The 27965-nt window shown below is 34.5% G+C and overlaps 2 protein-coding genes across 3 annotated transcripts in view; both read right to left on the bottom strand.

Annotated features, from left to right (window-relative positions):
- Positions 1-4971: 4971 nt before the first annotated feature.
- Positions 4972-27965, bottom strand: part of LOC129614904 (uncharacterized) — a 40739-nt gene continuing 17745 nt past the window's right edge. The window contains exon 2 of the mRNA XM_055529868.1: positions 4972-6401. Coding sequence (XP_055385843.1) covers positions 4972-5595 — 624 coding nt within the window. The 5' untranslated portion in view covers positions 5596-6401. The remainder of the gene's footprint in view (positions 6402-27965) is intronic.
- Positions 7642-27965, bottom strand: part of LOC129614912 (zinc finger protein ZFP2-like) — a 171000-nt gene continuing 150676 nt past the window's right edge. For both annotated transcript variants that reach the window (XM_055529880.1, XM_055529881.1), the window contains 2 exons: positions 8048-8142; positions 7642-7996 (listed from right to left, as the gene is read on the bottom strand). In XM_055529880.1, coding sequence (XP_055385855.1) covers positions 7851-7996; positions 8048-8142 — 241 coding nt within the window. In that variant the 3' untranslated portion in view covers positions 7642-7850. The remainder of the gene's footprint in view (positions 7997-8047; positions 8143-27965) is intronic.

The following is a 27965-nucleotide window of genomic DNA, read 5'->3' as shown; positions in this document are numbered from 1 at the left end:
TAATATTCATATGAAATTCTAAAATTCAAAGCGAAAAAGAAATAACCTTGAACCTGATATCTCAATTTTGTGGTCATTATAAATCTCAACATATGAAAAATTTTGACCTACTTTTGCTTTTCATTTCTTATCATGTTTTTTCTTGAACTTGAAATTTTGTAGCAATGAATACAAAAATAATAACAACAGCAAATTAATTTTATTCATAAAATTTTTTATTAGATAAAAAGTGTAAACATAAATGACCACAATTGTATGTATCAAATTTTTGATAATTCTTATAATTACATGAAATTTTATCACCCAAATATTTAGCAACTTCAATTGGTGGTTGTAAGTTTCCAAAACTATCAAAATATTGAATATTATTTAAATTCTTATGATATGCTACCCAATGTGTGCCACGGCCTGTGGAATTATCTAAATTTATAATACCACATTCATGTTTCATATAATACCACATTCATGGTTTAGTTTTAGGTAGATTATCTCTCATAAAAACGCCGCGGAAATTTTGTAAATACTTTCGACCAAAATCGTTTATATCAATATTTGTCAGTGCTCTTTTGGGTAGCAAATTTAGTGGTTTTTTAGAGCTAAATATAATCCAAACCCTTTTTTATTTGGTTTTAATTGTAGACATTTTCCTCTAATACCAATAGCTTCCATAGTCTTATTGTGACGTTCACTTTCATTTAACATCTTCTTTGAATTTTTAGCGTCGTTGACAGCTTTAGCTATACCAGCAGCACCTCCTGTAAGAGCTCCAACAGCTGAAAGACCCGTCAATATCGGAATTAATGATAGAATACCACCGGATTTAGGAACTGGAATTATAAGTGGAATTTTTATCGATTTCTTATTTTACCAATATTTTTAGCTGCTTTAAGTGCAATTTTTATTGCATCTTTTTCTTTTTCAGGTTTATATCCTTTAATAGCAATTTTAGCTTCATGGATTAATTTTCTTAAAAGTTGTTTCTTCTTTTTTATCCCATTTCTACAACCTATTCCAGTTTTAACTTTTGCCTTCATTGCGTTTGTTACCAACCAGGCGTTGGCTCGTTCACTAAAACTTGAATCTTTTGCTTTAACTCTCTGCCAGGCTTTTTCTGCTAATATATTATCAGCAATATGCTCTTTACAAGCCTCGTTTAACTGATTAATACCCTTATCACCACTAGCTCTTTTAATTTTGTTCCAGGACCACAATAGTTGTAACCAGGTAAATGAGCTTCAAATGGTAATTTAATTATCAAAGAATTCAATAATCCTCCTCCTTCCCTCTCAACAATATGTCTATTACTGAGCGCCATTCGATTGTTGAACTTTATTTAAAATTTATTCCTTCTTCGAAAGTGGATAAAATGCAAATGATTGCAAAAGTAAGAATTAAATAATTTTATATTAAGTTCAACTAGTAGGAGTTATGAAGTTTATCAAAGTGCATGATACAATAAAAGTAAAAAATTTTGACAAAAAATCGGGTAGCACAAAGAAAAGGAAGAAACATGGAGCAATGTTTCCAGTTAGTATCAGGGGTTTAATTGTGGGCCCGTCCAATTGCGGTAAAACTAACGTAATGTTGAGTATGTTATTAGACCCAAATGGGCTTAAATATCAAAATATATATATATATTCTAAATCGCTGCATCAACCGAAATATGAATACTTGAAAAAGATAATGAATCCTATTAAGGGAATGGGATATAACGAATTTTCAAATAACTCAGGTGTAATTGACCTTGCTGAATCTCAACCTAATTCAATATTTATATTTGATGATGTTGCTTGTGACAAGCAAGATACCATAAGGAATTATTTTTGCATGGGACGTCATCAAGATGTTGATAGTTTTTATTTATGTCAATCTTATACTCGGATACCTAAGCATTTAATAACTGATAACGCAAATTTTATAATTGCATTCAAACAAGACGATTTAAATTTAAAACATATCTATAATGATCATGTTAATACAGACATGTCTTTTGATCAATTTAAAAAATTATGCTCATGCTGCTGGAAAGACGACTATGGATTTCTAGTTATAGATAAGGATAGTGTTTCGAATGCTGGCCGCTATAGAAGAAAATTTGATGAATTTATCAAGTTATAGAATAATATATCAGTAACAGATTAGATCAACAACCGTAACAGATCAGATCAACAACCGCAATAGATCAGATCAACAACTGCAACAGACCAGATCAGATCGGCTGCAATTCAATACCAGATCAATAATAGCGATTTCATTGAATAATCATGAATGAAAAAGTATTGAAAGAGTATTAAAGTTAGAAAAGATTTAAAAAGAAAATACAAATCATTAAAAAGCGGTCAAATTATGCATGATGAAATTTTGGAAAATTACATTCAAACCAATTGTCAAGGCTATTGAAGACTTAACTAATGTTGTGAAATATCTATCTCCGTCAGCATTTATAAAACCGGAAGTAAAACAGGAAGAATACAGTACTGATAAATTTAATATGATGTCATTCGTCGAAAATAAAATAAAAGCACCAAAAAGGAAAAATCCTAGTTTGAAAGTTTTTTAACATCAACTCCTAACACAATCACATTTACAAATTCAAAAAGTGATAAATTAGAATCATCATTATCACCTCTACATAATTACAAGAAATCACAACTTGATAAGAGCTATGGCCCTTATTTTGATCATAATTTGGGAATCAGGAAAAAACCAACGCCCGTCAGAGAAATTATAATTCATTACATAAAATTAAGGGTAATAAGGGATTTAAATATCAAAATAGTATTAAAAAACTCTACATTCATGAATATAACGCAAGAGGGAAAAAAATAGGAGAATCTTTAACTAAAGGAAAATTTACTATAAACCCTCAGATATCATCTATGATGTATTCAAAGCAACCGGTTCAATATACCTATTGGGATAATCCTAATGAGCTGGTTAATAGTTTGAGACTTTTGATTTCTTAACAAATAGCAAGTAATAATAATCACAATAATTAAATTAATTCCATAATAGAAGAACTAAGGGAAGCTAATATAATTGAATAGTATTTGAATTACGTCATCATTAGCATAATGACTATAGATAAATTCGGTCATAGCCGAAATTATCCATATGCTATTAACCAAGCTAAAAATTTTCAAACAATTGGATTACAACTTAATTCTGATGGGTATTACGATATTCAAAATAAACAATTGATAAACCTAAGACCTCCAATAAATAAGAATGACACTGCTACAAAAAAATATGTAGATGATGAACTAGCGACTTTAAATGAAGCTCTCAATAGAGTGGTTATTACTCAGAGAGAATATGTATTACAACAACTAAGGAATGAAATAGCAAGAGTTAATGGATTTGTGGAGTCAGAAAATAAAACTCTTGAAAATAAAATAGATCAAGAACATAATACAAAAATAAAAGAAGTTATTAATAATCAACGAAATGACCTAAGAAACACGGAAGCATATTTTACTAGAAAAATTAATGAAATTAAAAAGGTGAACAAGTAAAATCAATCAGTATACGTTCAAAATAGATAGCGGCTTCAAAATAGATATACCAAAAATTGGATATAAATTAAAAATTTTTTTAAATATATATGAAGACATTTTATTGGAGGAACATTATATTGAATTGAAGGAACATTTTAAATTTTTACTGCAATTCAAAAAATCTACTCAGTTAGAGACAAAAGACTATGGATATCATTATTCAATATGTTCATATTCTTCAGACGTTCCCGATTCTTTACCTGAAACTTGTCCGTGCATATCAGTTGAAAATATTATGATCAGAATTGTAAAGCTAATGCAATTGTATGAAAGAATTTAAAAAAATAAAATAAAAAAAAAATATTGTTTTAATTATTTATGTTTAAGATGAGTAAAGATGAGGTTCTTGATTGAATTGAGTGCCTCAAAAACCTCGATTCTTAAAAATATTTAGGGAAAAGATTTTTTTAATAATTAATCAGAAATATGAGTAAGACAGCTGTTGTTGAAGAATTGCAGAAACCTGCAAGAAGAAATTTTCAAAGACGTAGAGTTATTATAAAGGGTTATGATGACTTATGGCAAACTGATTTAGTCGAAATGGGAGCTTATGCAAAGGAAAATAGGGGATATAAATTCCTCTTGACTGTGATAGATACATTCTCAAAATATGCTTGGGCTATACCAATAAAAAATAAAACTTGTGATGGTACCACTGAAGCTATGGAACTAATTTTCAAAGAAGCCAAGCGATATCCAAAAAATCTTCTGACCGATGATGGAAAAGAAGTTTTTAACAAAATTTTTAAAAAACTAATGAGTAACTATCAAATAAATCATTATTCTACATAAAACTCATTAAAAGCTTCTATTGTGCAACGTTTTAATCGAACTCTAAAAGAAAAAATGTGGAAAGAATTCAGCTTCAACGGAAATTATAAATGGATAGATATTATTGATAAATTAGTTAACCAATACAATCATATAAAGCATCGAACCATACAAAGACGCCCAGTAGATATAAATAAAAATAATGCTAATGAGTTGTTGTCAAGGGCAGACAACCACATTAAGATTTCACAACGAGGAAAACTCAAAATTAGTGACTCAGTTCGGATAAGCAAGTTTAAACATGTTTTTGAAAAAGGTTATACACCTAACTGGACTATAGAAATATTCAAGATAAGGAAAGTGCAGATAACAAACCCTGTAACATACTTATTAGAAGACTACGAAGGTCAACCAATTGAAGGTGCTTTCTATGAATATGAGTTGCTTAAATCTAAACATAACGACATTTATTTAGTAGAAAAAGTGTTAAAAACTAAAGATGATAAAGTTTTTGTAAAATGGCTTGGTTTTCCATCAAGCCACAATTCCTGGATAAATAAAACAGATTTAATTTAATAAAAGTTCTTTTATTTGTATTATATATTTAAAAACACAATAAAAATTATTAGAAAATTTTAATATTTTAAGATATTTCCATATGATAGGTTTGCTTTATCTTTCGTAAATCTAATATTGTATCTGCTGAGCATTGATAATCAGTATTGAAAGCGATATATGTCTCTAACTCACCACTGCTTGTAAGTCTTTTAGCAGAAGTTACGATATTCTCTTGACAATCAATTTTTAAAGTTTTTTCTTGAAAGTTGGAATCATAGGAACATCGTATTTTAATATCTTCACCTTCACCATATTCCAATCTGAAATGTCTGTAGAAGACTTGTGCACTTTGTATTATTCCACCGATAGCGACTTCTTTTGCAATTAAATCGTTTTTAAATGTTTGGATTGCTTCTTCTACTGATACAAATTGAGGAACTGAGTCAGCTTTCAAAGAATTATCTGAATCAGAAGATATATTAATTGTTGTTGTTGTTTTTGTTGTTGTTGTTGCTATTGTTGCTCCAGATTCAGCTACATGCTTGAGGAATTGTACCGATAGATTTACCTTTATAGTTTCATTATTAGGTAGAACTATATTGAAATCAGTACTTCCGTAAGCTGACTCATCTAATCTTATATTCGGCGTAGGTGCTGCACCAGTGATAGCCAAAAATAAATATGAAATTAAATAAATACTTGCATGCATCTTGTTTTATTATTTTAACGATGTTAACACCTCGAAAATTGATAGTCAAATGATATTGATTTTACTTGTTTGTTTTTATTTATTGATTTCCTTTGCATGAAGGTACTTAATTTGGTTTATTATTTTACACATGTACAAAAATTTTGATAAATATAATTCTGTCTCTTTTTGAAAACCTTCCATATAATCCATATTTTGCTCATTGAATTTTTCGAGAGCTTTTCTTAGTTTTCATAATAACTCCCCAATTTTCGTTTTATTATTTTTTTCATTATATATATTCTCTATAGAGGAAATATGCGATATACCTTCTTCAAGTTTTTGTCTAAATATAGACTTTTTATTTTGATTTTCTTTCTCTTCAAAAACATTCACTCTCCTAGATTCTGATAATAAATATTTATTGCTTAATTCATCGGGAAATATATTTGAAATATTGCGTTCAATAACTTCTCAATCGTTTTCAAATGGACAATTATTTGCAGAAGATTTTGGTTTATTACGAACACTGGATTCATGCAAGGCATAATGTATTTCACCCGACACAATTATATCCCCACCAGAAACCTCAATTTTTACATGTCGCCAGTTCAGTCTCTCCATAATTTTTCTTTGTGAATCTGATACTGATTCACCGTTCCTTAATCTTAATACACAAACCCTCTCTCCATGTTCAGGTGTTGAAAATATTTCTAAATTATCCCAAAATGTTTTGAAATTTGTAATCTTCATGGATTTCTACCTTTTATCACAAATAGAATACTGTTGACCATGTGAAATTTTTTCAATCCAAAACATTATGATTGCTATCAAATAAAAATTAACAACCATTAGACACTTGTATTTATATAAAAAAGTAAAAAAGATATTTATGAAATATAAACTATAAGCTATCATGTTTGTCATATTATAATACTATTTTTGTAGGGAATCTCCTGACGTCATTTTTCAAGTTCATACATCTAGCATAGTATAATTTTTTAATTCCTTCATTCTATATACATATATACACATACATACGTTTTTTTCTTTTTTAATAAAATTTCTTATCTATCATTAAACTAAAATTTTGTTTAAAAACCACAAAAAAATTTTCATATCTCAAAACTTTTTATTTCGCATTTTTTTAAACTCTGTAGGGTACTATTACCAAAAATGTACGATTTTCATACATTATCCTTGAAAAAATAAATAGTACATGCAACTATTGGATATTTCTTAATGTAACAAAAAATTTCTCAATAATCTAAATGGCCTGTTAGGAGATCTCCTGACGTCATTTTTAAAATATATTATGACAATCAAAATATGTATGTACGAGCCTACTGTATAATTAAAACTACACACACACAACATCGCATTCAAACCAAACCAACTATCGTAGAATGGAGGAATGAAAAAACACCGATAAAAATTTTTTTTAAATTCCTTATCACACAAAAATTTTTAATTTTTAAATTCCTTATCACAACAAAACGGATCCACAAAAAGATCCACAGAAATTCACCCAGAGACCTACAATTTCTCCGTTTTTCATTGTTACAGAGTCTCTACAATCTCTACTACTCTAATACAATCTCTACTACTAATAAATAAATAAATACACAAAAAAAAAATAAAAGTTTATATAGGGTGTTTTTGGTAATTCAATATTAAGCTGATAGTAAGTAAAAACCTAAACTCTTTTATATCAAGAAATGAAAAAAATCTGAAGTGCTGTCTTGAGAACAGAAAAAATCTTAAAAAAAAAGTTTTTAAAACAAGTGTCTGTTACAATTCATTGCGAGTTAATTCTATAAAAATTACTATAAAACCAAATTAATTCAGTATACATATAATGCAAAAGTTTTACCCTAAGGATTATTTCATATCGTCCATCATTCTTTTTACTTAATTTAAAAAAAAAGTCAAAATTAATTTCAAAAGTACTTCTAAGTTGGCATTTTATTTTTAAAAGTATTTTATTAACATTTCTTACTGAACTAACTTAGTACCGGTAAGAGCTTACTAGTCGAAAAGCTAAAAAAGAATTTTTGAAAATGCGATTTCAATGCAGTTATAATAACAAATTTTATTTTACTATTACTTTTCGAGTTAATTACAATTTACAGCAAATTTTTAATATTTTGAAATTCAATGTTACACAGCAACACTTTCACTATCCTCCTACTTTGTTGAATACATATGTATTTAATTTTCACCCCAAAATATTCTATACATTTTTCTAACATTTTGACATAAAATTAAATTCAATTCTAAATATTAGTTTCTTTTTGTTTTCGATAATGCTCATAAAGATGGTCACGAAGTTCATATTGTAAACGAAATGAGTCCATACATATATCACACTTATATATGTTTTCTCCCAAATGTATTTTTAAATGTTTTATCAAATCATTTTCTGAAATAATTAAAAATAAATTATTTTAATAGCAAAAGTTAAAAATATTACTCTGCGCAAATGCGCGCTCGCAATAATCACAAGCGTACGGTTTTTCTCCAGTATGAGTTAAATTATGTCGCTTCAAGACATAAGATGATTTGAACCTTAAAAGAAATAATTAATTCAGTGATGACTAAAAATGTTATTTGTTACGAGAAATATTTGGATGAAAATACAAAAAATTCTAATCAACAGGAGAATTTTTAAAACGTATGTATATAGTAAAAAAGATAATTGTTAAATGGTTATAAATAATTGTAAATGGTCATAAATTCCTGGGACATCAAAAAAAAAATTGAGAGATTTTCTCACATATTTGTTTCTTTTACTAATAAAGAAAAAATTTCCTCCCCCTTCTAATATTGGTTCGAACGGGTATAATATTTTAGGCACACATGTAAAAGATAAATATAATATTCGGAGGACATAGCTAACTCAAAAAAATTGACACGAACGCCATAATCTGAATCTAATTAATAAGAATTTGTGTGAAAGTTCTTCCTTTATTCATTTTAATCTAATTTAATTATGCAATAAAAAGTTTTGCTTTTGTTACAAAAATTCAATTAACATAAAACAGATTTACATAAACACAATACTGCAAAACAATAATGTGATACATAAGCAATATGTTTTGGACAGTTGTATTTAGGAAAAATAAAAATTAAGAAAACTGAAACAAATAGAAATTTTGTTATTTTCAAGTACAATAGTAAAAAAACATACAGCAGATTTAATTGCGCTAGCCATGACAATTTAAATATTTTTGAGATAGATTAGCAAAGTTTATGAACAAAATTGATTATCAAAATTTGTTTATGAACACAAATATAGCGCAGTTCTCGCTATATATCGCAATATACTGTGTTTATGAAAAGGCTTAACATTTTATTCATAAATAATTTAAATACAGATGTATGTACATATTTCAATTTTCCAAAAAAATTTACATAATCTTCCTTTTCAACATTTAATTCACACTACAGGTATCTCTTGTACAACGCGGTACTTTGTAACGCGTTTTCAATATAACGCGATTTGAAAAAAAAATCGGTTTCAGTATAACGCGAAATTTGAACTCTTATAACGCGAAGTTTAAAATCCAGTCGAAGGATCACAAGGTTCCACAACTAGTTTTTATCCAACAAGGAAAACAACTTCCTATGTTGAAGAAATATCTTCTGATGTTATTACACGCCCACAAGCCTCACAACTTTCACGAAATAGGATATTTGAAGACTGCGAAACAGATTAATTATAATGGAGTTTGTTAATAAACTTTTAGTTTTTTTCAGTTTCCTTTTAAATTTTATAATATGTATGTACATAATTTGTTTTATTTAGTTTTTTTGAATTTTGAATTGTTATTGTTTTTATTTTTATGGTTTTAGTTTTATAACAAAATCTGAATTTTAGTTTTGAGTTGAAATATATGTTATTTCTTATTAAATATATATTTTATTTTGTAAAAAATCTTATTGTTATATAACCCCCAAATTTATATAAAAACTAAGTCTTATATAACGCGAAACACATAACGCTGAATTTACCTGGAACGTAACTATCGCGTTATGCAAGGGAAACCTGTATTGTGGAAATGTTTCATTTTGTATAAGTCGGCTAATTTATACCCTGCACTTTGATCTGAGTTTACAAATTTTTTTTTTTAAATATCTAGAATTAGCTTTTATTGTCAAACAGCAATTACTAGATCCTGTCAAACCACTCAATAGAAACTTAACGGATATTATGTCTGACCAATGGACGCACGACTGCCAAATTTCTTGAATCTACCTCATTTATTTTTTAAATATTTTAAATAGCTTTTGAACCAGTCAAGCCATTCCACCAAAAATTTCAGGGCTATATCTGGCTTACAATTAGGCACACGATTGCCGAGTTTCATGAATCTAGCCTTATAATTTTTTCAAATATTTCAAATTTACTTTCGGAGTTGAATGAAAGCTACCGGAACCTGTGCAGCCATTGTATTAGAATTTCTAAAATATACTAAGAACTTTATTGGCGTATAAGGATTCATTGTGCGCACCCCTCCGAGTGCGGGCCATGCCCTGCAACACACACTTGAGACCTACCCTTCTGATAAGCTCCACAATACTTCCCTTCTTCTATGAATAGGAGTACCACACTCCCCCACAAGGTGCACCGAGGTCTTCCCATCCTCCCAATAAAATCTGCAAATGTCCTCACTTTCCAGGCCCAGCCGAAGTCTGCCCCTGAGTCTGCAGTGACCCGACAAGACCCCGGCGAGAAATCTCACCTGATTTTTACACATCACCATAATTTTCTTAAACAGCTTCTGGTCATAATATCCCAGGAGGTCGTCGCAGCCCCGAAGACTCCTCCAGCGCGTTCTCTCTGCTTCATTTTCTTTCACGCGCATATGGTCCGGCATCCAACACAGAGAGACGCAGTTGCGCGAGCCTAATGCATTGAGCTTCTCATGACAATCCCATACTGCCGCAGAGGATACTAAAAACGGCTTCAGCGCTGCGATGACAGCATGGTTATTCGACATGATCATTATCTTCTATCCTCGATACTCCCTCCCCATTCGCGGCTGAATCGCCCGCACAATGGCGTGCCCCTCGACCCGAAACACACTCGAAAAAGTTCCCATTGGTTCGGACATTTTTTTTCTTAACCCAAAAAACCCCGCACACGTCTCCATACTGGTTTTTGGCCCATTAGCGTACCATCTGATAATGTGTAATTCGCTGAAGTTTTCTACGACCACGAGATGGCTCTGCAAACCATAAGCGCGCGGGTTGCCAGTATACATACAACTTCCTCGTGACTCCGCCAAAGAAGCTTGGAATCAAAAACCACCCACAGGTTTTTGGCATCCGATTTTTTATCTGCACTCGCACCGCACATGTGAATTGTGTGCAGTTGCTCAAGCTTCCTTCTCCTAGTGAAAGGCACTAGGATCGTCTTGCCAGGGTCAAGTCTGTGGTCCACAGCATCGCTCTAGGCCTGCGCCACCCGTAATTTCCTTTGGACTATGTCACAAAGAGTCATTTCAAGCTTGCCCCTAGCGATTATAAAAATAATATTGAATAGAATATTGAATTAAAGATAGAATTTCACCCTATGCACATTCTCTAGCCACACGTATCCTGCTTAAGGTGCTTTGCCCCAAAGTAGTCTCTGCAACTCTCGTATCCAACATATTGGACATAAAGATTGGAATTGTCTATTATTTTATCCAATGTTTTCAATAAGAACGATGTGAGGCTAATCGGTCTGAATGACTTGGGCACCATGTGTCTGCTTGTAAGTTTGGGGATGAAGATCACCTTAGTCATCCGACAGGACTCGGGAGTCTATCCAAAAGCCAGCCTACTCCTAAATAGTTTTAATTAGGAAGGCATAATTGGACACCACGGATCCAACATGCGGATTGCTACCAGGGAAATGCGCCTTCAGAAGAAGAGCCCTTTGCTCCTCGTTCTGGAGGCCTCTTTAAAGAAGTAGTCGATAGCGCCCTGTCTTTACCCAGGACCCTTTGCAGCCTCGCAATCGCCGGAGTCTCCGCTATGCCATAGCAGAATGATCTGGAACTTCTGCGCTTGGCCCTGCGGATATCTTTGCTGTAGGCCGTTAATGTTGCCTTGTACTCTTCCCAAGTACCCTGTTGCCTAGCTTTATTGAACCTCGCCCCTCAAGTTTTCCAACCTCGAAACTTCTCCATGCTACGTTACACTAACACTTACTTCGAGGACGCCAAAATCCCTATGAGTGTCACTAGGAACTATGGACCACTTAACATATTACTAAGGACCTTGTTTTGGAAAGTTTTTAGTTTGACTTGTGTTTACTTAGCCTAAGCCCATAGTGGTATATAATGCGTCCATATAGGTTTTATTATTTCGTTATATATCAGTACTTTGTTGTCAATTAAGACTATAATCTTGGAGATAATAGTTTTCTTGATATTATCTAACGTCTGGGACACGTCCGGAAATATTGTCAAATGTTATTTCGGTTGTAGATTGTAGATTTGTACAACGGGGGCAACAGTGCACCGTGACCACGTATAAGGATCTATTAGGCGCCCCATCCGAGTGCGGGGCATGTCCTACAACACACACTCGAGACCCACTCTCCTGATGAACTAAAGCAACTTGTGAGGACCAGAAACCGTAACTCCACCACCGTTAGAGGAAAGACCATCACATTCCCCCAGGAGGTGCATCGAGGTCTCTCCATACTCCCCACAGAATCTGCAAGTATCCAGTAGCTCTTTGGTTTACCGCAGCCCTGGAAGACTTCTCCAGCGCTTCGACCGCCTTCTTTCCGATTCCTTCCTTAATTCCAAACGAATAGTATATGGTCCGATTCTGCAGAAGGGTTCCGGCCCAAGGAGAGGTGTGTTTGCCCCCTTCCATGCAAGTGCATCAGCCTCATTTTCTTCCATGCCTACATGGCCCGGCATCCAACTCAGTGTCAGCCGGTTGCATCCGCCCAACTCATTTAGCTTCTCAAGACAGCCCTATATTGCCGCGTAGGATACTGAAAATGAGTTCAGCGCTCCGATCGCAGCCCGGCTATCCCACATAATCTCCATTCCCCGGTACCCCTTTTCCAGGCTGAACTGTACGCACATTGCAATGGCGTGCAACTCTGCCCGAAGTACACTCGAAAAAGTTCCCATAGGTTCAGGGAACTCGGTTCTTGGCCCCAATACCCCCGCACCCGTCCCAATTCTGGTATTTGACCCATCTGCGTACCATCTGATAACGTGTGCTCCCATTGGGCGACCTGAAAAGTCACACTCCCAGTCCTTTCTGTTACTCAGCAACGAGGCAAAATTTTTCTCGAATCTGTATCTCTTTATCATGTCGTCCAGAGGCATCGATAGGAGCGGAACCTGAAATGACGACCTTGATCTCTCATTCAGATTATTCCGGCCCCACTTCTCCCCAACCTGAAAATAGCAGCTTTCTGTGGCATCTCCACAATAGGGTGAAAAGGGGTAAGTCCCAAAATCACCTTCATTGCCGCCGTTGGACAAGTTTTCATAGACCCTGTGATGCAGACGCATATGCGTCTCTGCAATCGTTCCAGGTTTTTTCTAGCCGTACCAAGAGCCACCTTTCTTGCCCATTCCACTGCTCCATAAGTCAGGAGCGGCACGACCATCATGGTATACATCCACAACATGACAGACGGGGAGCAGCTCCACGGCCTGCCCGATATGGTCCTGCAAACCATAAGTGCCCGGGTTGCCATTGTACACACAGCTTCCTCGTAACTTCGCCAAAAAAGCTTGGAATCAAACACAGTATCGCACCAGACCCGGACCACCCGTAATCCGCTTTGGACTATATCACAAAGAGTTCCCTCGAACTTAGCTCTAGCGATGATGACAATATCATCGGCATAAGCCTGGACACAAATTCCCTGACGAAGCAGCTCATTATGGAGTCCACTCACCACCAAACTCCACATTAACGGAGACAGAACTCCACCCTGTGGGCATCCCCTGGCCACGCGCATCCATAGGGTGCTCTGCCCCACAGCAGTCTCCGCCACTCTCGTAGCCTTCACATCATCCATGTTCCTACGCCTCAGGGCGCTCGTAATCGCCTCATGAGAAGTGTTGTCGATGGCCCCCTCCTGGATATCCAGGAACGCGCATAATCTATTGTGCTCTCCAGGGTACTGGCAAGGCGGAACAGAGTGGTCTCTGTCGACCTTCCCACCGGATACGCGTGCTGGAAATTGCTCAACGGCCTCCTCGCCAGCACCCCCACCCGGACATAATTATCAACTATCTTCAATAAGAACGATATGAGGCTAATCCGTCTGAATGAAATGGGCACCATGTCCCCTCTTCCCACTTTGGGAATAAAGACAACCTAGCCACCCGCCAGGACTCGGGCTTAATTAAGAAAGGCATAATTGGCTCCAGCCCCCGTTGCAGAAGTGCTGATGAAATCCCATCCAATCCCGATGCCTTGAAGGGCTGGAAAGTGCCAACATCCCACCTTATCCTTTCCTCTGTAATTATGCGTGCAGCCGTCTGCAAATCCTCGGGACGTGTCCTGCATTCTCACGCCACTAATCCGACATACGGAGTACTGCCTGGCACCCTGTCTGTAGCCAGGGCCTTATACAGCCTCGAAGTCGCCGGCGTCCCTGGCAGTTCCTCCCCCAAAATGATCTAAAGCTTCTGCGCTTAGCCCTGCGAATCTCCTTGCTGTAGGCTGTCAAGTTCATCTTGTACTCTTCCCAAGTACCTTCTCGCTTAGCCTTATTTAAAAGCCAACGAACCCCGACCCTCAGGTTTTCCAATCGCGGGTTCCATCAAGGTACATCTGTGAAATCCTTTGGCACAAAAACGGGCAGTTCGATTCGGAAGCCTCGACCATAATTCTCCCGAGCTCCTCGACAGCGCTTTCCAACACAAGGGGATATCTGGCCACAGTTCTAACCGAGGCCCTCGGCAGTTTTGTCTCTAGGACCCTTCTGTATCCCTCCCAGTTTGTCCGCCTCGGATTTCTGAAAGAAGATTTCTCCTCCATCAACCACTCTATGATCTGACATAGAAACCTCCCCTTATACCTCCCAGTCGTGTACCATAAACCCCTCATTCGGACTGGCGAATATGATATCCAGTACCTCCTCTCTAACCCTAGTTACAAAAGTTGGGGCATTCCCTACACTAAATATTTCTAGGTTTTCTTTAACTACAAATTCTAATAAACACTCACCTCCACTGTTGGTGTCGCTGCTTCCTCATGCAACGTGTTGAGCATTCGCATCACAGCCCATGATAAGTGGCCACCTTTTCCTATTGCACTGCTCCACTAGCCTCTGTACCTCCGGTGGTGGAGAGGATGCTAAATTTCCCGGCAAGTACGCTGATGCGAGCACCATCTCCAAGCCCTTAACCTGGGCGACCCTCATGCCTTCGTCCGTCATTTGTTGAGTTGACAGGCAGGGTGATATTCCCCTGCCATCGGGACGTCATTTTCTGAGAAGGACTCCCTAAGACTCAGGAGGGTTAGCTCCAGGTTTTCCACCATCTCCTCCGTCGTTAATGAAGGGGGACGCTCCTCGTCCGGTGTTTCATATCCTTCGGAAAGACCCCCTCGTCCGCCGATTTCTTTTTGGGATCATTTGTCTCCCCGTGGGGATTCTACCCGGCCCGCCGAGGTCCGGAGTCTGTGCAGAACATGACCGCCCCGCCTGATGGCTTCCGCGGAAGAGTCATTGATCCCTACTCGGAGAACCTTTCCACCACCGTGCTCCCGCTGCCCCATCAGCTTCAGAGATGTCATCTCCTTTCCTTGCTATCAATTCCGGTCCGCTCCATGTGCCCAGAACTGGCGCCCGAGTCATGTCAGTAAACTCAAGTAAAGTCAATTCGAAAGACGACACCTCATTTCCGTCGGCTTTCTTTTATAAAATTTAACAAAATTTTCCGTTAACTTCAAATAATAAAACTCTTTCCAATAAATTACATATTTCTTATTTCATATTATAAACTAGTCGTGTGTGCTTACATTGCAAGGCTTGCAAGTATTACGTCTGTAGTTTAATTGCGTTTCATTCTGTGTGAGAGTATTTTAAGTTTACTTTTTTTCTTTAAAAACATACCGTAATATCCATATGGCTACTTTTTTTTCTTAATAAATAGTAAGATAAAACTTAAGATAAGAAAAGTTTTTAAAAATAATTACAAAAAGGTACATATAGTTTAAATTAAACAAATAGTTAGTTCCTTTGAGATCTAATATATTTAGAATAATTTATTTTAGAACCTCGCTTGGAGCTATGTCGCTTAAAATGGTAAACTACCTTTGACAATAAGCACTTTAAGCGATAAATTACTGTATACGCATAAAATAATTCGCAATTAGAGCGCATGCACGTATCTATTTGGATTTTATAGTACATGCGAATAAAATGCATGAATGTATTATTAGCTAATACTAATACTATATAAGGCATTAGTATTAGCTAATAATACCTGGTCCAAACCCTGAAAAATGCGACTTGGTAGATGAACTTTTTTCAGGTACTGCGTAGCCTGGTAGTCTGATAACTAGGAGGTTATTGGAACAATGCTTGCTTGGATATTGTTGTGTTTTTCTTTTTTTAGATTATTTAAAAATTTTTTTTTAAATTTTTTGTTATATTTTTTATATATAACAGATAAATATTATTATAAAAGTCTAAAGAAAAACTAATAGTTTGGAAAAAATCGCAAAAATTTGAAATACATAAATATGTATGTATTTTCTTTTAAAGCTTTCTAAATAATTTTTTTAAGCGTTCTGTTTGAGTTGAATAATACTCAAAACTGTGATTTGTCATATAAAAATAAATTTTAAACACATTAAATCATGGGGATAAAATACAGAAATAATATATGCATGTACATATGAATGTATTAAAATTTAGCATTTTAAAGTTTTTCGCTTGGAACAATAAAAATAAAATTCTAACTACATACGTACATATATTCTGTATGTATATTTTTTTAAAGCTTGCTTAAGAAACATAATATTCAAAACAATAACAAATGAATCATTAATATTCAGATGGCGCAAAACATCTGATGTCTTTGGTAAAACCTGACGTTTATTTACGTTAAGATTAATTCGATTTTCCGAACCAAAAATATGTGAGAATGTAATGTGAAAAATGAGTTCTTACAAATAAATAATAATAAAATTAAATTTTTAAATAGTTGTCCTTATAATATAAATGAAATTCACCAATTAGATTACAGTAGTATAAGTAACAATGACTTTGAAAATTTGACGAAATCTCTAAACTCTGAAGAAAAGACGCATTTAAATAAATTATTAAATAACTATAGCGATCTCTTCTTTAGAGAGGGAGACTATTTAACTAACACTACAGAAATTCAACATCAAATCATAACAACTATTGACAGACCGATTTATTCTAAAATATACAGATACCCTCAAATACATGAGAAGGAAATATCGAAACAAATATCCGACATGCTTACCAAGGAATAATAAAAGAAAGCAACTCACCTTACAATAGTCCTTTATGGATTGTACCGAAAAAAGCCGACAATTCAGGATAGAAGAAGTGGAGAATTGTGATCGGGCCATATTCTAACACTCGAAGAAGTTACACCAAATCCCAAGAAGATTGAGGATATCCGTAAATTGAAATTACCGGAAACTCAAAAACAAATAAAATCGTTTTTAGGTATGTCTGATTACTAAAGAAAACAAAGTGGCTGATTTTCTCAGCAGGATAAATAATGAGACTTGTGAAATAAATGCAATCGAGACGATTGACTCAGAAAGAGGTGGGAGGGGGTGACAAAGATACAAATTCTTTATATAGCAATGTTGACGAAACCAAAACAGTATATTCTCAAGAGGAAGACCTTAATGACCACATACCAATACTGGAGACGATTGTATACCGATTTAAAACACAACTTATTTTAACAGACCAAAAAATTAGAGAAACGGAGGCAATACATAAGAATAGAAAAGTTTACATAAATTCGCAAGACTTACAAAACAATCTATCCGACATTCTAAGAAGATACATAAGACCGGGTAAAATAGGAATTTAAATTTAAAGAAACTGTTTCATTAAGGGAATGAAATTTGTCAAATGTTCATTCCATACAAAAGACATGAAGACAGAAGACGAAACTTACAAACAAATAAACAAATATCATAGACTAGAGACTGGACATACCGGAATTTTGGAAAACTACGAGTGCCTAAAAGGATGTATATACTTTCCGAACCTCAAAGTCCTTATTCAAAAATACATTAATAATTGTGACACTTGTAATAGAGAAAAGTATGTTATGACGGGAATCCAGTAAAGGAAAAATTCAAATTCACTGAAACTCCTGAAAATATTAAACAGATTGTACATATGGATGTATACACAAATTCTAAATCAAATTTTCTTACCTCTTTAGATAAATTCTCTAAATTTGCAACCGCTTACTATCTCGAGGACAGAAACAAACGAACTATAATTGAAAAATTAAGGGGATACAAATCACAAAGAGGGCATTTTAAAAAATTTGTAACAGACAACGAATTTCGTAGCGTAAATATAAAGGACTTCTTAAGAAAAGAAAATATAGAAATTCATTTAGTTATGTTAAACCAAATTCTCATACCGGGAATTCTGTCATAGAACGATTACACAGTACACTTAGTGAAAAAATTAGAATGTTAGGAATTGAAAATAGGACCTTAATATTAAAGAAAAAATTTTTAAGGCTTTGGAATGGTATAATAATAGTTATCATTCTACAACCAAGGAAAAACCAATAAATATTCAGGAAGGTAATTGTGATATAAAAACAATTGATAATAATATCCTTAAAGAAAAAACTATGTCTATAAATAAAAATAATACTAAAAGAGAAAATTACCAAGAAGGCTATATAAAAATTATAAAAATGTTAGGCATAAAGAACAACCTAAATATATATAATATACTCTTGATAACATTCATTCTTCTAATATTAAGAGAAAATCAAAATTTTCATTTTAGCTATTACTGACAATAATACTGACACTTTGCCAGGGACATCTAACAGTAGAAAAAATTAATACAGAGCTTGGTTACTCAGAAATAAAACTGGAAAATTTTAAATTAGTTAAGACTTATGATACAATTCTACATATAGTTAATATTGAAGAAATTTCGAGCATTTTAAATACTTTTGAAGCAAATATAAAACTTGCTAACTTAAACGAAAGGGAAAACACTTTACAATTTCAAGTACAGACAATTCGTACAAAATTACAAATACTAATTCAATACAGACAAAAAAGTGGCCTAATCAATTTCGTAGGCACAGTACACAACTGGTTTTATGGAACAATGGACAACACCGACAGATTAGAAATCGAAAATCACTTAAATATTATAACTCAAAATAATCATATGGCATAATTAATATCAACAAACAAGTAAAGATTAATCAGAATTTTAATGAATCTTTCGTGAAACTTAAAGAAGCAATAGAACAAGACAGAAATACAATTTCGAGAAAATTTAACATGATTCGTGAACATTACCAACAATTACTTACACAAACAATTTACACTGACTGTGCATTAAAATTAAAAATCTTACAAGACAACATAGAACACTTACAAGATAACATACCATCGGCAAGGTCAGGTACAATATACAGTAGTATACTAACAAATGAGGAAATCATTGAATACGATATTGATTTTAACAAAATACAAAATATTAAATTAGGGACTCTAATAGATGACAAAAATAAGTTAATATTCGCCATAATTTTCCAAAAGAACTTATAACATTAACAAATTCATTACTAATACCAATGATCGATAAAACTAACAGAGATTTAAAGTTTACTTCAGAAAACATTGTAAAATTTAATAATAAAACTTTACCCATATAAAAGTACGGATTTAAAATTTAAAATTATCAATCCATTGCCTATTAAAAATTAATTGCAATAAATCATTTAGTAATATATCAGAATTTTTGGAAATTGAAAAAGGTTTAGTAATTGCCAAGAACCAAAATAATGTAAATCATTCTAGTAATTGTGATGAAAGATCTTTTCTTCTCAAAGAAAATTATCTAATCAATTTTAATAATTGTTCTATATATATAAATAATTATTCAATAAAAAACTAGTAATAAAAAGATTTTTATTACTAGATTTAAAAGATAATATTACAAATCTAAACAATGAATTAAATTTTAATAACATTATCTTAAATCAAATGGAAAATCTTAGTAAAATTACAGAAATTAAGTATAAAAGAAAATCTTATTATATATATGAAATTATAACATTTATATTTATAATTACAATTTTGATTATAATTGTAATATTTGCTTGGAAGCACAAAATTTTTAAAATTGAAATTAATATGACGACTCAGGAGAGTCTTCAAATAACGTAAGGAGGACCCATGTCAGTAAACTCAAGTAAAGTCAATTCGAAAGACGACACATCATTTCCGTTGTCTTTCTTTTATAAAATTTAACAAAATTTTCCGTTAACTTAAAATAATAAAATTCTTTCCCATAAATTTCATATTTCTTATTTCATGTTATAAATTTGCATAATACAAAAAAAACTCATAATCAACAGTAATTACTTTCACATAAAAAAAAATTGTTTTCACATAAAAGCTGAAATATCAAATTACCAAAATAAAATTAATTCACTTAAAGTAATTACATACTTCTGACTAAATAATTTTATACTTCCAAGTACCTTAAGTTAATAAATTCATTTTTAAAAGCAATTATTATTAAGTTTACTCTAGAATAAATCAGTCAACTGTTATTCCGAAAAATAAAGTTAAATAAAGAAAATAAAGTTCGAAATTCAAATTTTGCATTTTATTTTTAAAATATTATTTTTTTATTACGGTAATATATTAACCACGTAATTCCCGCTTGATCAGCCATTCCGGTGTCTCCTCATCTGCACAATCGACGAGTACCATTCCGGGCTTAAAGTGTATTCCTTCAAATTGGATGATGCTATCCCAGCCCTTGGCTACCCCGTCGATTATCACCTCTTCCACCTGGGTGAACTCCTGTTGGGTTAGCATTATGCAGGGGTATTCCCTCGACAAAACTGCCACCTTCACAAGTTTAGCGGCCGCGGCATAGCTAGTGCCTGGTTAAGTTTTCGAGGGGGGGGGGGGTATGAGATGCATTCCCATATTCCTTCTTTCAGCCGTCTTTCTTTTTTTGGTTTGCTATTCTTGGAGTATCAAGGACTCTCGTCCGAGCTTGCCCGTCGTGTCGGTTTTCCTGTTTTTGTTTTTTGAGCCTTATTCATGTTTTGGTCCCACGAGTAGCTAGGGAAAGGATAGCCCGCTACGCCAGAGCCTCGCATGACGTAGTAAAGTCAAAAATACTCTCTCAGGTGACCCGGTATCAGAGAGACTCCGTTCGCGATAGCCAGTATACCCCCCGGCTAACAACTAGTCCACTAGGCACGAGTCGTATAAAACCATTGGATTGGGGGGGGAGAGGGCGCCGCCTTGTACTCTTCCCATATGCCCTGTCGCTTAGCTTTATTGAACCTAGCCCCTCTAGTTTTCCATTCTCGGAACTTCTCCATGCTACATTACTCTGACATTTACTTCGAGGACACCCAATTCCCTATGAGTGTCACTAGGAACTATGGACCACAGAACATATTACTAAGGACCTTGTTTTGGAAAGTTTTTAGCTTGACTTGTGTTTACTTAGTCCAAACCCATGGTGGTATATAATGAGTCCATATAGGTTTTATTATTTCGTTGTATATCAATACTTTGTCAATTTAGACCTATAATATCGGAGCTAATAGTTTTGTTGATATTATCTAACGCCTGGGACACGTCCGGAAATATTGTCGAACGTCCCTACAAAACACACTCGAGACCTATTCTCCTGATGAACTAAAGCAACTTGTGTGGACCTGAAACCGCAACTCCACCACCGTTAGAGCAAAGACCATCACACTCCCCCAGGAGGTGCACCCAGGTCTTCCATACTCCCCACATAATCTGCAAGTAGCCTCATTTTCCAGCCGACTGAGGTGTCCCCTAAAACTGCAGTGACCCGTCAAAATGCCGGTGAGGACTAGCACCTGGTTCTTGCCCATCACTATAATTTTCTTAAATCGTTTCTGGTCATAATCTCTCAGGAGCTCTTTGGCTTGCCGCAACCCCGGAAAACTTCTCCAGCGCTTCGACCACCTTATTTCTGATTCCTTCCTTTATTCCCAACGAATAGTATATGGTCCGACTCCGCAGAAGGGTTCCGGCCCAAGGAGAGGTGTGTTTGCCCCCTTCCATGCAAGTGCATCAGCCTCATTTTCTTCCATGCCTACATGGCCCGGCATCCAACTCAGTGTCAGCCGGTTGCATCCGCCCAACTCATTTAGCTTCTCAAGACAGCCCTATATTGCCGCGTAGGATACTGAAAATGAGTTCAGCGCTCCGATCGCAGCCCGGCTATCCCACATAATCTCCATTCCCCGGTACCCCTTTTCCAGGCTGAACTGTACGCACATTGCAATGGCGTGCAACTCAGCCCGAAATCCACTAAGAAAAGTTGCCATAGGTACCATCTGATAACGTGTGTTCCCACTGGACGACCTGAAAAGTCACACTCCCAGTCCCTTCTGTTACTCAGCAACGAGGCAAAATTTTTCTCGAATCTGCACCTGTTTATCATGCCTTCCCGAGGCATCGGTAGGAGCGGAACCTGAAAAGATGACGTTAATCTCTCTTTCCGATTATTCCGGCTCGATTTCTCCCCAACCTGAAAATGGCAGCTTTTGCCGCTATCTCTACAACAAGGTGAAAAGAAGAAAGTCCCAAAATCACCTTCATTGCCGCCGTTGGATAAGTTTTCATAGCCCCTGTGATGCAGACGCATAAAAGTCTCTGCAATCGTTCCAGGTTCTTTCTAGCCGTATCAAGAGCCGATCTTCTTGCACATGCCACTGCTCCATAAGTCAGGAGCGGCACGACCATTATGGTATACATCCACAACATTACAGACGGGGAGCAGCCTCATGATCTGCCCGAGATGGCCCTACAAACCATAAGTGTCCGGGTTGCCATTGTACACACAGCTTGCTCGTGACTTCACCAAAGAAGCTTGGAATCAAATACCACTCCTAGGTATTTGACCTCAAATTTTCTCTCTACAGCCACTCCAGACACGTAGATTGTGTGCAGATGGTCCAGCTTTCTTCTCCTAGTGAAAGGCACCAGGGCCGTCTTGTTAGGGTTAAGCCTGAGGCCCACAGTATCGCACCAGGTCCGGGCCCGTAATCCCCTTTGGACTATAGCAAAAAGAGTTCCGTCAAACTTAGCTCTAGCGATGATGACAATATCATCGGCATAATCCTGGACACCAATTCCCTAACGAAGCAGCTCATTATGGAGTCCACCCACCACCAAACTCCACATTAACGGAGACAGAACTCCGCCCTGTGGGCATCCACTGGCCACGCGCATCCTTAGGGTGCTCTGCCCCACAGCAGTCTCTGCCACTCTCGTAGCCTCATCCACGTCCCTACGGCTCAGGGCGCTCGAAGTCGCCCTGAGAAGTGTTGTCGAAGGCCCCCTCGATATCCAGGAACGCGCATAATCTATTGTGCTCTCCAGGGTACTGGCAAGGCGGAACAGAGTGGTCTCTGTCGACCTTCCCACCGGATACGTGTGCTGGAAATTGCTCAACGGCCTCCTCGCCAGCATCCCTACCCGGACATAATTATCAGCTATCTTCAATAAAAACGATATGAGGCTAATCCGTCTGAATGACTTGGGCACCATGTCCCCTCTTCCCACTTTGGGAATAAAGACAACTCTAGCCACTCGCCAGGACTCAATGTATCCGAAAGCCAAACTACTCCTAAATATTCTCATTAAGAAAGACATAATTGGCTCCAGCCCCCATTGCAGAAGTGCTGGTGAAATCCCATCCAATCCCGATGCCTTGAAGGGCTGGAAAGTGCCAACAGCCCACCTTATCCTTTCCTCCGTAATTATGCGTGCAGCCGGAATACTGCCGGGGAAATGCGCCTCCAGGAGGAGAAGAGCCTCGAAGCTGTCGGCGGCTCCTCCCGCGAAATGATCTAAAGCTTGTGCGCTTTTACTAAGGATCTTGTTTTGGAAAGTTTTTAGTTTGACTTGTGTTTACTTAGCCCAAACCCATGGTAGTATATAATGAGTCCATGTAGGTTTTATTATTTAGGAGCTAATAGTTTTCTTGATATTATCTAACGCCTGGGACACGTCCGGAAATATTGTCGAACGTTATTTTCCTTTCTTCAAACGCCTTTTCTTACATTTGTTATTCTCAACACTTATTTGTTATTCTTTACGGTCGGTTTTTGCATGCTTCTAGAAGGCCAAACTAGTGGTTTGGAATCAATGTTTTATTTTCTATTATCGGCATTAACTACGTTAAGAACAATTTGCAAAAGTTTAGATATTATTGACAGCAGAGATATCGACCTATATGACATTGCCTCATATGAGGATTTCGGTGTTGTTTTTTATAATAATAACTTTCTCAGCTTTCCAAACATTAGTAACATACTCGTAACTTAGGTTTACTGTGCATTCATAAGTTTTTTCAAAAATGTTAATGAAAATGTTCAACAATTCTTTTATATTCTCATCAGAGGTCAAAATTGGGAACTTTATTCGATTTAAGCGATTTTATTGCGATTTTGTATAAATAATGCTATGGTTTTTCTATTACAAAATAGAAAGTTGACAGAAACCCCAGTTTGAGATCATTTTATGACCCCAATCCATATGTTTAATATCATAATCATATCCTAGTAAAAATTTATTTTCTCCTCGTAAGAATTTGTTATCATCCATACGTAGGAGATCCTTATCCTAATATTAAATATTTTTTTATATTACAGATCGGTGGCCAATATAGAAAGAACACTGAAGTTATGTTCTCTTGTTGCTAAGAGAAGTGCTAAGTTAGTAGACTTAATTTTAATTATAATAAGTTGAACTTCTTCCGTCTTTATTTTAGACTTTTCGTTATATTTTATGGTATCCTTAACTAAAAGATCATCCTTATCTATATCCTTTTGAATGATGATCAGGATAAGTAATATTTACTACCTAACTCACTCAAATCATTCGTTAAGTGTGTTTCCAACAACAAACATATTATATCGATATTTTTGTTTTTAAGAAAAACCGTTAAGCCATGCTTTCTACTTACAACAACATTAACTTTTCAAGTAGCAATTCTTTTTCAAATTTTGTCAATTTTTAGTAGCGAATTTAGCATCTTGTAATTTATTTAGTTCTTTGAATTATCTAATTGTTTATTCTTTAGATTTAATTACTTTCTTATAGTGGGTGAAATTAAGAGAAATCTTTTAGCAACTTTTTTGTAGTATTTGTGTTATTTTCTTTTGTTTCCATAATTTTGTTTATCACATCTACGCATTTGAGTCCATTTGTATAAGTTCATACTTAACATCCTCAGGCTCACATAATAGATGAAGATTTCTGATCATTAATCTAATTGAGCAAGTAAATTTTTTTCACAAGCATGCCACGCTCATTTGGTCTTCCTCACAGTTTTAATTAATTGTCTACAATGATGTTTATTTTCAACTTTTATTTTTAATTGATCGTTGTTCATCATGTTTTCCTTTATATCAATATTTTCCTTTTCGAGGATTCTTATTAATTGCTTATAATTGGTTAAATTACCAAAAATTATTGTGGGATAATATAACCAATTACATTATAAAATCTCTATAAGGCGGCTTATGTTTTAAAAACTTAGTCATTTATTATACTCAATATTTTTCTTTGGAGGTCCATTTAGTTTAATGCTATTTGGTTCTAATGGTTTCTGGTGAACTTTTAACTTTTCTCTTCTTTGAATTTCTTTTGGTTTTAATTTTCATTCGGTTTCTCTAGCTTACTCTTTTTCGTGTGTTTCGTTCACCGCTATTTTAATTTTCTTGTTCTTGGTCTCGCTTTAAAACTATATTCTGCTGGCTTAACAATCTTAAATTTTTTGACTCTACTTTGCAAATTTAATTTTTTTAGCTCTTTACATAGGTTTTATAAATTGCTTAAATGAGAATTAACTACTGGTTAGATTTTTTAAACAAGCGGCCTTTTTATATTACTTTCAGGAGTTTTAAGTTTGCTGCTTCAGGCTTTCTTTCTTCATAACCTTCTACGGTTTTGTCATAAACCCCCTCTATGGGGAAAGTTCTTGTAACCAACTTCTTTGAACTTCTCAATCCTTCTACCAAGTCCTCAGCCACAGACGTGTTGACATTTTAGTGGATATCCTTGCAGCATTTATATTCGTTTTATGGACATTTCGTATTGTTTTATTGTATGTGCTTATTTTCGTTAATGTGCTTATTTTGCTTAGATTCGTTACTTTCGTCCCTCTGGGATCAGACGCAGGCTCAGAAGCCGTCCATTCTGGTTCAAACGTACTTTAATTTTAGTGAATTCATGCTGCAAGCATGAATACCTACCGGGAAAAAGAAATAGTACAGTAAAATTTAAAATGTATAGTTGTAAATACCAGTTTGATTCTTAGCAAAATAAAGAAAAAAATAAAAGATATTGTAGGCTTAGAAAATTATGATGTATAAGAAGAATTTGTAATGGTCTGGTTGTGATTGTTGTTTTTATAAACCAGAATGAATAAACACAATTGAAACTGTTCCTACTCGTATATACCCTTTTTGTATTCGTTATAAATTTTCCGAGAACCTGGTAACGCATAAAACCATTTTGTTTATAATATGCTGTAAAAAAACAAAAACTAAATTTCAATGATGTTCAAAGAATCACATCATGTCTATCATGCATCAAACACCATAGTCTAGCTAAGAATAAGAAAAAACTTCTCTAAAAGAATAAAAACTACAATGTTTAATAAAATTTTATAATCTGCAATGTTATGTAAAATTTTATAATCTGTTAAAGTACATTCATATGTATAAATAGAACAAGTTTTAGAATTTTTACAAATCTTTCCTTAAATACAGTTTCACGGTGGCTATTAGTTAAAATAAGAGTTTCAGCGATTTGTACACGTCTTTGAAATTTTGATTTATGCTGCATATTATTGCCATCGACCTTTTTTTGCAGATTTATAAGCAAAACTCCAAGCACACATAACTTTGATCTGAAATTTTAAATTAAATCTAACTTTTTTGCATGTAACTTACGTCCACCGAATTTTCAAGAAACAAAGTTTTTTTTTTCATCGAAGAAAGGAGGAAAGCATGAATGCTCCTAGCATGCCATTGCCTGGCAACCCATAGTTATTTATGTGTTTTACCACAAAAACCCCCTCCTCATATTCTGATACTAGTCCTCTTAGACCAACCATCAAATGTTTTTTAATATAGATTGAAAGAGATTTAACGCTCTCCGATTTGGTGAAAAGCATTTTGCGATAAAACAGAAAGCAAAGTTCTCTTTATCCTTCTGGGAGAATCTCGGATAACAAGGAGCCGAGAGGCCTCTACGTTGCAGTGGGCGACAGAAAAGGAGGGGCGCCATTAAAAACTTTAAAAAACCATAAATTTAAAAAAAAAATTTAATACAAATTTAGTTCAGATTTACAGCGAAATTAACTTCATAAAATGTACCTACATACAAACATAATATTTTATTCCTAATAATATAAAAAATGTACATGAAAAAAACGGTCAGTTACGCAAAACACTAAGTATTAATCTTCATATATTTTCCTTTCGCACCGTACAATGAAATGTTCATAGAATGAAAATTATTCACACATTTTCTTACTCTACACTTCTCTTTTATTTTTATTTATTGTACGAATACACAAAATATTTTTTTCAATGATATGAATCATCAGATTTGCAATTATTAATTTTTCCTTTTACATACATACTAGAATAAATTCGTATAATATGCCTATACACAGAAAATATTATTTCATACAGCTGTACACATTCAATCCTACATATACATAAGCGAAATCGTCTCATATAATATACATAGAAGCAAGATACGCATAAAATAAAAATATTAAAAAATACACATGCACTCATAATATTAATATTGTTTAATGTGAATAAGATCAACACTCATGCGTACACATATAATTATCACATAAAGCAAGATTTTTATTTTGCTGAGATTGCTCCCTGTCAACACTCGCTCGTACACATATAATTATATCACAAAGCAAAATTTTTATTATGCTTAGTGATCTCCCTGGCTACACTCGTTCGTACACATTATATTTAAATTGTTTCATATATGCAAAATTTTATTTTTGCTTAGTTGTCGCCCACTCACCAAACAAACAAACACATTATTATAATGAATTACGTTTTCTGTATACTATTGCATTAGTAAACAACAAG

The sequence above is a fragment of the Condylostylus longicornis genome, unplaced genomic scaffold (genome assembly GCF_029603195.1).
Source record: "Condylostylus longicornis isolate FDR11 unplaced genomic scaffold, ASM2960319v2 ptg000126l, whole genome shotgun sequence".
NCBI classification, from domain to species: domain Eukaryota; kingdom Metazoa; phylum Arthropoda; class Insecta; order Diptera; family Dolichopodidae; genus Condylostylus; species Condylostylus longicornis.
The sequence above is the reverse complement of the archived record's forward strand: the minus strand, read 5'-3'. Positions and strand labels throughout refer to the sequence as shown.